General features: G+C 44.3%; 1 protein-coding gene across 1 annotated transcript in view; it reads right to left on the bottom strand.

Annotated features, from left to right (window-relative positions):
- The window catches only part of LOC135550802 (cell adhesion molecule 1-like), a 485,176-nt gene that overhangs the window by 102,627 nt on the left and 370,061 nt on the right, over window positions 1–12,488 (bottom strand). The window contains exon 5 of the mRNA XM_064981924.1: window positions 8,551–8,688. Coding sequence (XP_064837996.1) covers window positions 8,551–8,688 — 138 coding nt within the window. The remainder of the gene's footprint in view (window positions 1–8,550; window positions 8,689–12,488) is intronic.

Below are 12,488 nucleotides of genomic sequence, written 5' to 3'. Positions count from 1 at the left end.
AGTAAAAAAAGAAAAGCTAACTATTATGCTCACTCAGCTGTGCCTCAAGTAATACAACAAATTATATATCACCAATGTGATCATATACCACATTTGAAATATAATTTCAAAATGGTCTGAGAAGAACAACATTGGTAGTGCAATTCAGGCATAGAAATATGCAATGAAATGTGTTGGTCCTATAGCCTGCTGCACAAACCTCATTGCTATGGAACTGTTTTTAATTGGAAAATGTTGCATAGTGTCACGGCTTTCGTTGTGGGAAGGAGGAGCGGACCAAAATGCAGCGTAGTTCTGATTAATTTTATTTGATAAGGGAACTATACACGATTAAACTAACAAAATAACAGACGTACGAAAACCGAAAACAGCCCTATCTGGTGCAAAAACAGAGACAGGAACAATCACCCACAAACACACAGTGAAACCCAGGCTACCTAAATATGGTTCCCAATCAGAGACAATGACTAACACCTGCCCCTGATTGAGAACCATATCAGGCCAAACACAGAAATAGACAAACAAGACATCCAACATAGAATGCCCACTCAGATCACACCCTGACCAACCAAAACATAGAAACATACAAAGTAAACTATGGCCAGGGCGTGACAGTACCCCCCCCAAGGTGCTGACTCCGGCCGCATAACCTGAACCTATCGGGGAGGGTCTGGGTGGGCATCTGTCCGCGGTGGCTGCTCTGGTGCTGGACGTGGCCCCCACTTCACCGCAGTCTTCCCCCACCTTGTCCGCTTCCGTGACCTCCCAGCCACGGCAACCCTACTTAACAGCTCGGGACAGAGGGGCAGCTCGGGACAGAGAGGCTCTTCAGACTCCGGCAGCAGCGCCGGACAGGCGGGAGACTCCGGCAGCAGCGCCGGACAGGCGGGAGACTCCGGCAGCAGGGCCGGACAGGCGTGAGATCCCGGCAGCAGCGTCGGACAGGCGGGAGACCCCGGCAGCAGCGCCGGACAGGCGGGAGACCCCGGCAGCAGCGCCGGACAGGCGGGAGACTCCGGCAGCACTGGAGAGGAGGAAGGCTCTGGCAGATCCTGGCTGACTGGCGGATCTGGAAGGATCTGGCTGACTGGCGGATCTGGAAGAGTCTGGTTGACTGGCAGATTTGGAAGAGTCTGGCTGACTGGCAGATCTGGAAGAGTCTGGCTGACTGGCAGATCTGGAAGAGTCTGGCTGACTGGCAGATCTGGAAGAGTCTGGTTGACTGGCAGATCTGGAAGAGTCTGGTTGACCGGCAGATCTGGAAGAGTCTGGCTGACTGCCGGATCTGGAAGAGTCTGGCTGACTGGCAGATCTGGAAGAGTCTGGCAGATTGGCAGATCTGGAGGAGTCTGGCTGACTGGCAGATCCTGGCAGACTGACGGATCTGGCTGCTCCATGCTGACTGGCGGCTCTGGCTGCTTCATGCTGACTGGCGGCTTTGGCTGCTCCATGCTGACTGGCGGCTCTGGCTGCTCCATGCAGATTGGCGGCTCTGGCTGCTCCATGCAGATTGGCGGCTCTGGCGGCTTCTTGCAGACTGGCAGCTCTGGCTGCTCCATGCAGACTGACAGCTCTGGCAGCTCCTTGCAGACTGGCAGCTCCATGCAGACTGGCAGCTCCATGCAGACTGGCAGCTCCGGCTGCTCCATGCAGACTGACAGCTCTGGCTGTTCCATGAAGACTGACAGCTCTGGCTGCGCTAAACAGGCAGGAGACTCCGGCAACGCTGTAGAGGCGGAAGGCTCTGGCAGCGCTAAACAGGCGGGAGACTCCAGCAGCGCAGGAGAGGAGGAAGGCTCTGGCTGCGCTAAACAGGCGGGAGACTCTGTCAGCGCTGTAGAAGGGGAAGGCTCTGGCTGCGCTGACCAGGCGGGAGACTGTCAGAGCTGTAGCGGAGGAAGGCTCCGGCAGGGCTGGAGAGGCGAGGCGCACTGTAGGCCTGATGCGTGGTGCTTGCACTGGTGGTACTGGGCCGAGGACACGCACAGGAAGCCTGGTGCGGGGAGCTGCCATCGGAGGGCTGGTGTGTGGAGGTGGCACAGGATGGGCTAGACCGTGAAGGCGTACTGGAGATCTTGAGAGCAGTGCTGGCACAGGACATGCAAGGCTAGGGAGGTGCACAGGAGGCCTGGTGCGTGAGGCTGGCACCAACTTCACCAGCCGACTAACACGCACCTCAGGACGAGTATGGAGCGCTGACCCAGGTGCCATCAAATCCCGACACGCTCCGTCGGGCGAATTCCATACTTAAAGCACCAACATAGCAACTCCCTCATTACTCTCTCCTCCAATTTCCCCAATAACTCCTTCACAGTCTCTGTTTCGCTCACCTCCAACACCGGCTCTGGTTCTGGTCTCCTCCTTGGCTCCTCACGATAAACAGGGAGAGTGGGCTCTGGTCTGACTCCTGACTCTGCCACACTCTCCCTGAGCCACCCCCAAGAAATTTTTGGGGCTGACTCTCGGGCTTCCACCCGTTTCGCCGTGCTGCCTCCTCATACCGGCGCCTCTCCGCTTTCGCCAACTCCAGTTCTTCCTTGGGGCGGCGATATTCTCCAGGCTGAGCCAAGGGTCCTTCTCCGTCTAATTCGCCCTCCCATGTCCATTCCTTTTTTTGTTGCTCCTGCTGTTGCTTTTGCCTGTTACCACACCGCTTGGTCCTGTTGTGGTGGGTGATTCTGTCACGGCTTTCGTTGTGGGAAGGAGGAGCGGACCAAAATGCAGCGTAGTTGTGATTAATTTTATTTGATAAGGAAACTATACACGATTAAACTAACAAAATAACAAACGTACGAAAACCGAAACCAGCCCTATCTGGTGCAAAACACAGAGACAGGAACAATCACCCACAAACACACAGTGAAACCCAGGCTACCTAAATATGGTTCCCAATCAGAGACAATAACTAACACCTGCCCCTGATTGAGAACCATATCAGGCCAAACACAGAAATAGACAAACAAGACATCCAACATAGAATGCCCACTCAGATCACACCCTGACCAACCAAAACATAGAAACATACAAAGTAAACTATGGCCAGGGCGTGACACATAGGCTTACCTTTTAGTCCTGCTTAAGAAAAATCGTACTCAGAAAGTGATCTTGACTCAAAAAAGGTTGGTGACCACTGCTGCACAGAATACAAATATTCCAAAACATGCATCCTGTTTGCAACGAAGTAATACTGCAAAAGAAATGTGGCAAAGCAATTCACCTTTGTCCTGAATGAATACAGTGTTTTGGATTTGCCACAAACACTACAACTATGACCGAGTACCACGCTCCATATTTTCAAACATAGTAGTGGCTGCATCATGTTACAGGCACGCTTGTCAAGGACTGGGGAGTTTTTCAGGATGAAAATGAAACAGAATGGAGCTAAGCACAGGCAAAATCCTAGAGGAAAACCTGGTTCAGTCAGCTTTCCACCAGACACTGTGAGATGAATTCACCTATCATCAGGACAACAACCTAAAACACATGGCCAAATGTACACTGGAGTTGTCACCAAGAAGATAGTGAATGTTCCTGAGCGGTCAAGTTACAGTTATCACTATAATCTGCTTGAAAATCTATTGCAAGACCTGAAAATGGTTGCCTAGCAATGATCAACAACCAATTTGACAGAGCTTGAAGAATATTTTAAAGAATAATGGGCAAATGTTGCACAATCTAGGTGTGGAAAGCTCTTAGAGACTTACCCAGAAAGACTGTAGTCTGTAGTCACTGTCAATTCTAACAGATATTCTCACGGGGGTTGAATACTTGTCTAATCAAGATACTGTGTAATAATGTTTTAAATATAGTGGGGCAAAAAAGTATTTAGTCATCCACCAATTGTGCAAGTTCTCCCACTTAAAAAGATGAGAGAGGCCTGTCATTTTCATCATAGGTACACTTCAACTATGACAGACAAAATTAAAAAATAGAAAAAAAATCCAGAAAATCACACTGTAGGATATTTAATGAATTTATTTGCAAATTATGGTGGAAAATAAGTATTTGGTCAATAAAAAAGTTTATCTAAATACTTTGTTATATACCCTTTGTTGGCAATGACAGAGGTCAAACGTTTTCTGTAAGTCTTCACAAGGTATTTTGGCCCATTCCTCCATACAAATCTCCTCTAGAGCAGTGATGTTTTGGGGCTGTTGCTGGGCTACACGGACTTTCAACTCCCTCCAAAGATTTTCTATGGGGTTGAGATCTGGAGACTGGCTAGGCCACTCCAGGACCTTGAAATGCTTCTTACGAAGCCACTCCTTCGTTGCCCGGGCGGTGTGTTTGGGATCATTGTCATGCTGAAATACCCAGCCACGTTTCATCTTCAATGCCCTTGCTGATGGAAGGAGGTTTTCACTCAAAATCTCACGATACATGGCCCCATTCATTCTTTCCTTTACACGGATCAGTCGTTCTGGTCCCTTTGCAGAAAAACAGCCCCAAAGCATGATGTTTCCACCCCCCATGCTTCACAGTAGGTTTGGTGTTCTTTGGATGCAACTCAGCATTCTTTGTCCTCCAAACACGACGAGTTGAGTTTTTACCAAAAAGTTATATTTTGGTTTCATCTGACCATATGACATTCTCCCAATCTTCTTCTGGATCATCCAAATCTTCTCGTGCAAACTTCAGACGGGACTGGACATGTACTGGCTTTACTGGACATGGCACTGCAGGATTTGAGTCCCTGGCGGCGTAGTGTGTTACTGATGGTAGGCTTTGTTACTTTGGTCCCATCTCTTTGCAGGTCATTCACTAGGTCCCCCCGTGTGGTTCTGGGATTTTTGCTCCCACAGTTGATTTCTTCAAACCAAGCTGCTTACCTATTGCAGATTCAGTCTTCCCAGCCTGGTGCAGGTCTACAATTTTGTTTCTGGTGTCCTTTGACAGCTCTTTGGTCTTGGCCATAGTGGAGTTTGGAGTGTGACTGTTTGAGGTTGTGGACAGGTGTCTTTTATACTGATAACAAGTTCAACCAGGTGCCATTAATACAGGAAACGAGTGGAGGACAGAAGAGACTCTTAAAGAAGAAGTTACAGGTCTGTGAAAGCCAGAAATCTTGCTTGTTTGTAGGTGACCAAATACTTATTTTCCACCATAATTTGCAAATAAATTCATTAAAAATCTTACAATGTGATTTTCTGGATTTTTTTCTCTCATTTTGTTTGTCGTAGTTGAGGTGTACCTATGATGTAAATTACAGGCCTCTCATCTTTTTAAGTGGGAGAACTTGCACAATTGGTGGCTGACTAAATACTTGTTTGCCCCACTGTATATATATATTTTTTTAACGTTGTTTAAAAAAAAAAAATGTTCACATTTTTCTTCCACTTTGACATGACAGATTATTTTGTGTAGATCGTTGACAAAAAAATGACAAATAAATGTTAATCCCACTTTGTAACACATCAAAATGTAGAAAAAGGTAAGGGGTGTAAATACTTTCTGAAAGCACTGTAGCTTTGTATTATGAGGATGAAATGGCGAACAGCCTTGTGTGCTGTTGTTCCTCAGCTACAGGTATCTGATGGATATTGAGTTGCCGCTTCACATCCCGCCCCGTCACCGCAGAGACAGCTGTCTCTGAGGCTGATGGGAAAACGTGTCTTTGTGATAAACAGGTGTGTTACCCCATTTGACAAGCCAAGCGCTGTAGTTTTATTTAAAAGCCAAGCGTTTTAAATAACCAGCTAAGTTAGACCTGAGAAATCAGCTAAGGTGAACGTCTGACAAATGATAAAGTGATCAATTTACTACCAGGAGGAAAAGACAGGCAGCAGACACTGGTGTATCTTGACCTAAGGATTTAATTTGATTATCCATACATTTTATTTTATTATTACAGCACAGTAGCTAATTACCAACATGATGAATATCACTGCAATGTCAACATTATGCAATAACAGACATGTTGAGCACTTGCTCAATGGAAGAGAGATATGCAAATACCTTTGAATTGGATGATGCGTACTGAATCTTATTTACTTATGAAGATATCATCTTCCCACGGCGATAGCATCTCTGTTTGATAGCCGCAGTCTCAGATGTGGCGCTCGAAATTACTCCAACATTATTTTTGGAGTGCTAGTGAACATATTAATGTTAATGAAAAGCTAATTGCTTTTGTCGTCGAATAGTGAAGCTCGGGGTTCAAAATCAAAGCAGAGAGAGTTGATTCACTGTTAATGGCTGCACTTAGCTATTCCTTCAGATGCAGAGCCATTAACAGTCCCCTCTATTTTACATTTGAAAATAATTGTTAATTGTAATTTCAGCACAATTTAAGAGCACGGGGGGACGTGGGGGGCCTGCGTTTGGGGAGAGTGGACTCGGATGTATCAAAGTGCCATAGACATTCTTTGACTACTTGCCTTCAGCAAGTTCAAATATTATTTTATAAATTTGCCAGTCATTCTGGCAGAGTGTGGCAGGGTAATTGAAATCACCCCAGTAATTTTCTTTAGAAGACTTAAGGCTAATGGCTGTGCTCGGCCCCGTCCGTCACTGCCCCCCCCCCCCCCCCCAGTCTCTCTCCCTCTCATCTCGTCTTGTACAGACAGAATAACCTGTGCTGTTGGAACTCCCATTGTTCCTTGACTTTCATTTCACTCGCACACTTAAGTGCTGGAGATATCTGTGAAAGACAGGATATAAAAGAGGGGGAAATATTAACCACAACACAAAACTAGCAGGACAAGAGAGAGGACAATAAAGAGGCAGAGTGGGGGAAGGGAGAGAGAGTGCAGGGGTGAGGAGAGAAAGAGAGGGGGGAGAGAGACACACAGAGAGGGCAAGAGAAGGGATATAATGATAGTAGGATAACTGGGACTTTGCTTTTGGGGGCCAAAATCTTGGTTTACATTCGCGAGCGAGCAGGGTGGGTGTGTAACCTTTAAATGATATTTAAAACATGCCCGATTATCCCTTAAGGTAATTAGGTTTAATTAGAAATAAATCTGCAAGGCGAGGAGCCGGCCGACGCCGAAAGCAATTTGGAGCAGCCGGCGAGTGGCGTGGACTGGGGTGACGCGCTCTTTCCCTTTGGTGACCTCTCACAATTCCTCATTCCATGATTCCACAATTCGTCATTCGTATCTCCTTGCCTCCTTCTGAACCGTATTAGAGGTCCAAGGTCCCTCCCCTCAGAGGAGACAGGGAGAGAGGATGCAAAGAAACCAGGAAATATGGCTTGACAAAGAGCCCCTGTCTCTTTTGTTCTCACGTTTCCTGCTTCTCAACCTCCACATTCTGTCCATTCAGTCAGTCAGTCAAACTCCCACTGAACAATGCGGCGTGCCATATTCATCACGTTGATGTGGCAATTAACGGGGGAAACATGGACTCCACTCCACATCGTTCAAGATGACGCAATACTACTTTCAGTGGTGGTTGGCAATAGAAACCCCTTTTAATTACCAAATGAATAGACCACATTACAATAAAAATAGGCAATGGACAAAATGTTTTACACGGCTAGCAGTTAAGCTCAGATCTGTGAACTCTCCTTCACCCTCTGTTTGTTGTCAAGTAACTTTTCTTGTCAACAGAGAGAGTAAGGAATGCTATCATCCACACATTTAGGCCTAGCCAGTGCAATTTAACAACACTGTAGTAGTTACGCTAATGCAGGGAAGGGGCAGTGAAGTGCCGCAGTGTGTGAAGGCTTTTGTTCCTGCCTAGGACTAAAACACCCAATTCACCTAAACCTGGTCTATATTAATTAATGACCACAATTAGTTGATTATGTGAAACAGGTGCATTAGCGCTTGGCTGGAACTTAAGCCTGCACAGTCATCCAGGACCAGAGTCAGCCTACCCTCTTCTGGGTAAAAGTGTTTATTGAGTAGATGAAACCAAGGCCTTTACTCCACATTAGGGCTTTGCACCATTCGTGGCTGGTATGAGGTTGTGGTTATGACGTGAGTGACGGGCTTTGGGCTCTGCTGAGTAAGAGTTGGAACAGCCCGGGGTCATTCCATTGGCCCAATCTATGGGCCCCCTAATCGCGCAGCTCCCTTTGAAGAGAGGCTTGAAAGCTGTCACTCTGCCAAAAGGCTAGGTGACCACTGAGCCAGCCCATCACTCTAATGGAAGTCATTCAGAGCCATGGGAGTGACCTAATTAGGCTGAGGTGTCGTTGACGTGGGGCGAATTATAAAGAGACGAGTGAAGGAAGGAAGAAGAAAGTTAGAAAGAGAGTGTAGAGGCACCAAGAGATGGGTTAAAGAAAACATCTATGAAGACGATGTGAGGGGTTTTATTATTGAATAAAGCTATGGTCATGAATGTATGACTAAATCATTGGGTAGACTCGTAGGGAATGGAAATCTTGTAGGGAATGGAAAGTTATGCATGAACATTAATAGACAACTCTACAATTCATACTGAGTAATTCCCTACAATTACCTTAACCCTCGCCCTTTTTATCACTCTTCATCTGAAAAATCTTGTTTTAAAGAATATTCAGTCTTTCAGAGTCCAACTGAGTTATAATAGAGAGCTAAAGTGTTTTGGACATGACGGTGTTGACGGGTGTTGACCTACCTTGGAGCTCTTTGTCTCCCTTCATCCATCTGATTGTGGCGGCGGGCTTGCTGCCCATAGCGGTGCAGGTCATCTCTGTCTCGTTGCCCTCAATCACCTGCCCCTCCCGGGACTCGATGATTGGGTTGCCTGGAGGGACTGGCAGGGGGGACAAATAGACACCGTGTTTAGGGAATGTGGGGCATAAATCACCCTAACAACCAGGAGGTGTCGGGTCAGTCCTCCCTCTTAGATGTCTAAACTGTCCCTGTGTAGTGGAAGGGCGTTTCATCAGCAATGTGGTGTTGAGGTAGCATGGTGTGATGCATCTATTGTCATGGGTGTCATTTATACCTGTTGGTCCCTACACATACCAAATAAAATAACTGAATTTTGTTGCAATAGTACTCTATCTGTGAGAGGTTTATGGAAATACTTTGAAATAAATTAAATTGACTACAGTACAGTCATTTTCTTGTGAACAAAAAAGTCAGAATGTGCGCAGAGAAGAATGTGCGTGAAAAAGGACTAAGTTATATTTAAGTGCGTGTATCTCAAGTCAGAATCAGCCGCTATCAGCTTTGGCGAAAGGCCTTACACTTAAAAAATGTTTTATCATCCACTTTATAATAAAGCCCATACATATGCAGTACATTTCAGGTGTTTGAGGATGCTTTTCCAATCTTCTCTCAACTAGACTCTTCCCATAAACGTGCGAGCTGAGACCACTCACCGATTTTGGATTACATACTTCCAGCTCTCGCTTGCTACCTACTGCCACTCAAAACAGCTTGATGCCATTTGCACTGATCTACTCCTGCCTTGGCCCAGACACGCAGATTCATGCCTGTGCCAGTCTCCCCATCTCCTTCCTTGCGAACATTTCCAAATCACAAACACTCCCCACAACCCGCTGTCAAACTTCATTGCCAAAACGCCATCATTATGTCTAAGTACTTACTCTTGCTTCAAGCACGCTCTGTATGTAGTAACGTCTAATACGCACACAATGTAATTTCCCTTAAATCCTGCTCGGATGCACAACAGAAAACTGGCTGGACACTGGGTTTTGATTGGCGTGGATCTTGGTGTTTCGGTATTGACGTCAGATACTGGTGCTCCCAATTTATAAAAGTTAGGAGCACAAACAAAATTTAGGAGCACCAGAAAATATTTTTTTTTTTTATTGATTGAGATATGCAGGGTGACTGACGTTTGTGGTGATGAATCCTGCCCTGGAGGCAGAACTGAGCAATTTCTGCTAGATGGGCCAGCTGGGTTAGCAGTGCAATTAAGGTTAGCGTTAACTGTAGGGTTAGGTTTATAATCAGATTTTATGACTTTTTGACTGTGCCGGCTAGTGACCACTCTGCGGAGCTCCCTCCAGGGCAAGATTCATGACACATTTTGTTGTGTTACAAGGTGGGATTAAAATGTATTTATTTGATTTTTTTTATTAACGATCTACACAAAACACTCTAATGTCAAAGTGGAAGAAAAATTCTAACATTTGTAAAGAATTTCAGAAAAATAAAGCAAATATATCTTGATTACATACGTATACACCCCCCTGAGCCAATACACGTTAGAATCACCTTAGGCAGTGATTAAAGCTGTGAGACATTCTGGATAAGTCTCTAAGAGCTTTGCCAACCTGCATTGTACAATATTCTTTTCAAAATTATTTGATCTCTGACAAGTTGGTTGTAGATCATTACTAGACAGCCATTTTCAAGTGTTGCCATAGATTTTCTAACATATTTAAGTCAACACTGTAACTAGGCCACTCAGGAATATTCTATGTTGTTTTGGTAAGCAACTCCAGTGTATATCTGGCCTTCTGTTATAGGTTATTGTCATGCTGAAAGGTGAACTGGTTTCCCAGTGTCTGCTGGAAAGCAGACTGAACCAGGTTTTCCTCTAGGATTTTGCCTGTTCTTAGCTCCATTACGTTTAATTTTTATCCTGAAAAACTCCTCAGTCCTTAACAATTACAAGCGTACCCATAACATGATGCAGCCAGCACTATTTTTGAAAATATGGAGAGTGGTACTCAGTGGTACTCAGTGATGTGTTTGGCCCAAACATAACGCTTTGTATCATTGTTTTGGTAATTTTACTTTAGTACATTATCGCAAATAGGATGCATGTTTTTGAATATTTATATTAAGTACAGATGTCCTTCTTTTCACTCTGTCATTTAGGTTAGTAATGTGGAGTAACTATAATGTTGTTGATCCATCCTAAGTTTTCTCCTATCACAGCCATTAAACTCTGTAACTGTTTTAAAGTCACCATTGGCCTCATGGTGAAATCCCTGAGTGGTTTCCTTCCTTTCCATCAAATAAGTTAGTAAGGACACCTGAATCTTTGTAGTGACTGGGTGTATTGACACACTATCCAAAGTGTAATTAATAACTTCACCATGCTCAAAGGGATATTCAACGTCAGCTTTAAAAAAAATGTTGCCCATCTACCAATAGGTGCCGGTCTTTGAGTGGCATTGGAAAACCTCCCTGGTCTTTGTGTTTGAATATGTGTTTGCAATTCTCTCGACTGAGGGACCTTACAGATAATTGTATGTGTAGAGTACAGAGGTGAGGTAGTCAGGTGAAACATAATTATCTTCCACTGTGTTGAAGTCCATGCAACTTTTACACCTGCATTTATTTAGGCTTGCTATAACAAAGGGGTTGAATATTTATTGACACATTTCAGCTTTTAATTTGTAATTAATTTCTAAAAATATAATTCCACCATAATTCCATAATTCCACTTGGACATTATGGGGTATTGCGTGCAGGACAGTGACACAAAAAGTCAAGGGGTGTGAATACTTTACTTTGAAGTAAGTAGACTGAAGTAAGTAGACAGTAAGTAGACTATATGTATTTTAGCACATTTTGTGTCCTAGAAACTAATTTGTAACCCTGTAAATACAATGGTTTATTATAAAAATACCTGTCATTGAAATTACAAAGTAATTTGTGGAACATTAGGTTTCCACATTGTGCAAAAGCACAATATGGAGATGCATTACATCAAAAATTGTACACTGTCTCTTTAAGAACATCAAGTTCGTTAGTGATAACATGCAACAGATCAATCATTTGGAAGGTCTCAATTGCATACTCCTCACATCCCCTCTCCTCGTCTCCTTCTCAAAACACATTGGATGAGAGTGCCAGAGGTCCCTTCCCTCTGACCTTCTTCTCCAATTGGTTTTGAAAAGAAGATGAGCAGATAGAATGCGAGGAGTATGCAATTGAGAGCTTCTCATTCATTTATTGCTGTGATTATTGATTTCCTGGAGAAGCAATCACTTTTCCTTTATTTCTGGGCTCCCAAATGTTAGGACATTAACCTAGTAAAGTTACTAGGTTGTTAGCAAGCTAGCTAAGAAGGTACATGGCTGAACAAGGTTTAAACAAAAGGCCCGTGAGTAGTTTTAGAATGGCATGCGACATGGTCTATGAATGTAAAATGTGGCTTGCCAATTCACCACAGGAAGAAGAAAAAGTTGCTCAGCTAAATATTTAGGAACATATATATGACCAAAATGGTCACATTTTAGAGCCCTGTGCGAGGTTATGACATTTAAAATGACGTTGAGGACCAGATTTAAAATATATTTAACTTTCAGTGAAATGGCATAATCCCTAAAAGTGAGACAGACTTTCAGTCTTCACGTCACTTTTACTCCCGTTACATTTTTATCAAGGATATTATTATAATTCAATTCATGCTTTGCACTGTGGCTCTACACCTTGGTGAATGTTTATTATTTTGTAGTAAGTTTGTCTCTGAGTGCAAAAGTGAGTTAGATACAGCTATGGTATCAACCACTCCATCGGTCAATGACGTGCCAGTGATAGCTGTGTGTGTGTTAGTGATGTGTGGGTCAGCTGTTTGTTCACCCGCAAACCTAAATGTAGCATATAGATATGAATTGCACAAGA

Source organism: Oncorhynchus masou, chromosome 12, assembly GCF_036934945.1.
Source record: "Oncorhynchus masou masou isolate Uvic2021 chromosome 12, UVic_Omas_1.1, whole genome shotgun sequence".
Classification (NCBI taxonomy): Eukaryota; Metazoa; Chordata; class Actinopteri; order Salmoniformes; family Salmonidae; genus Oncorhynchus; species Oncorhynchus masou.
This window is presented reverse-complemented; position numbering and strand designations above follow the sequence as displayed.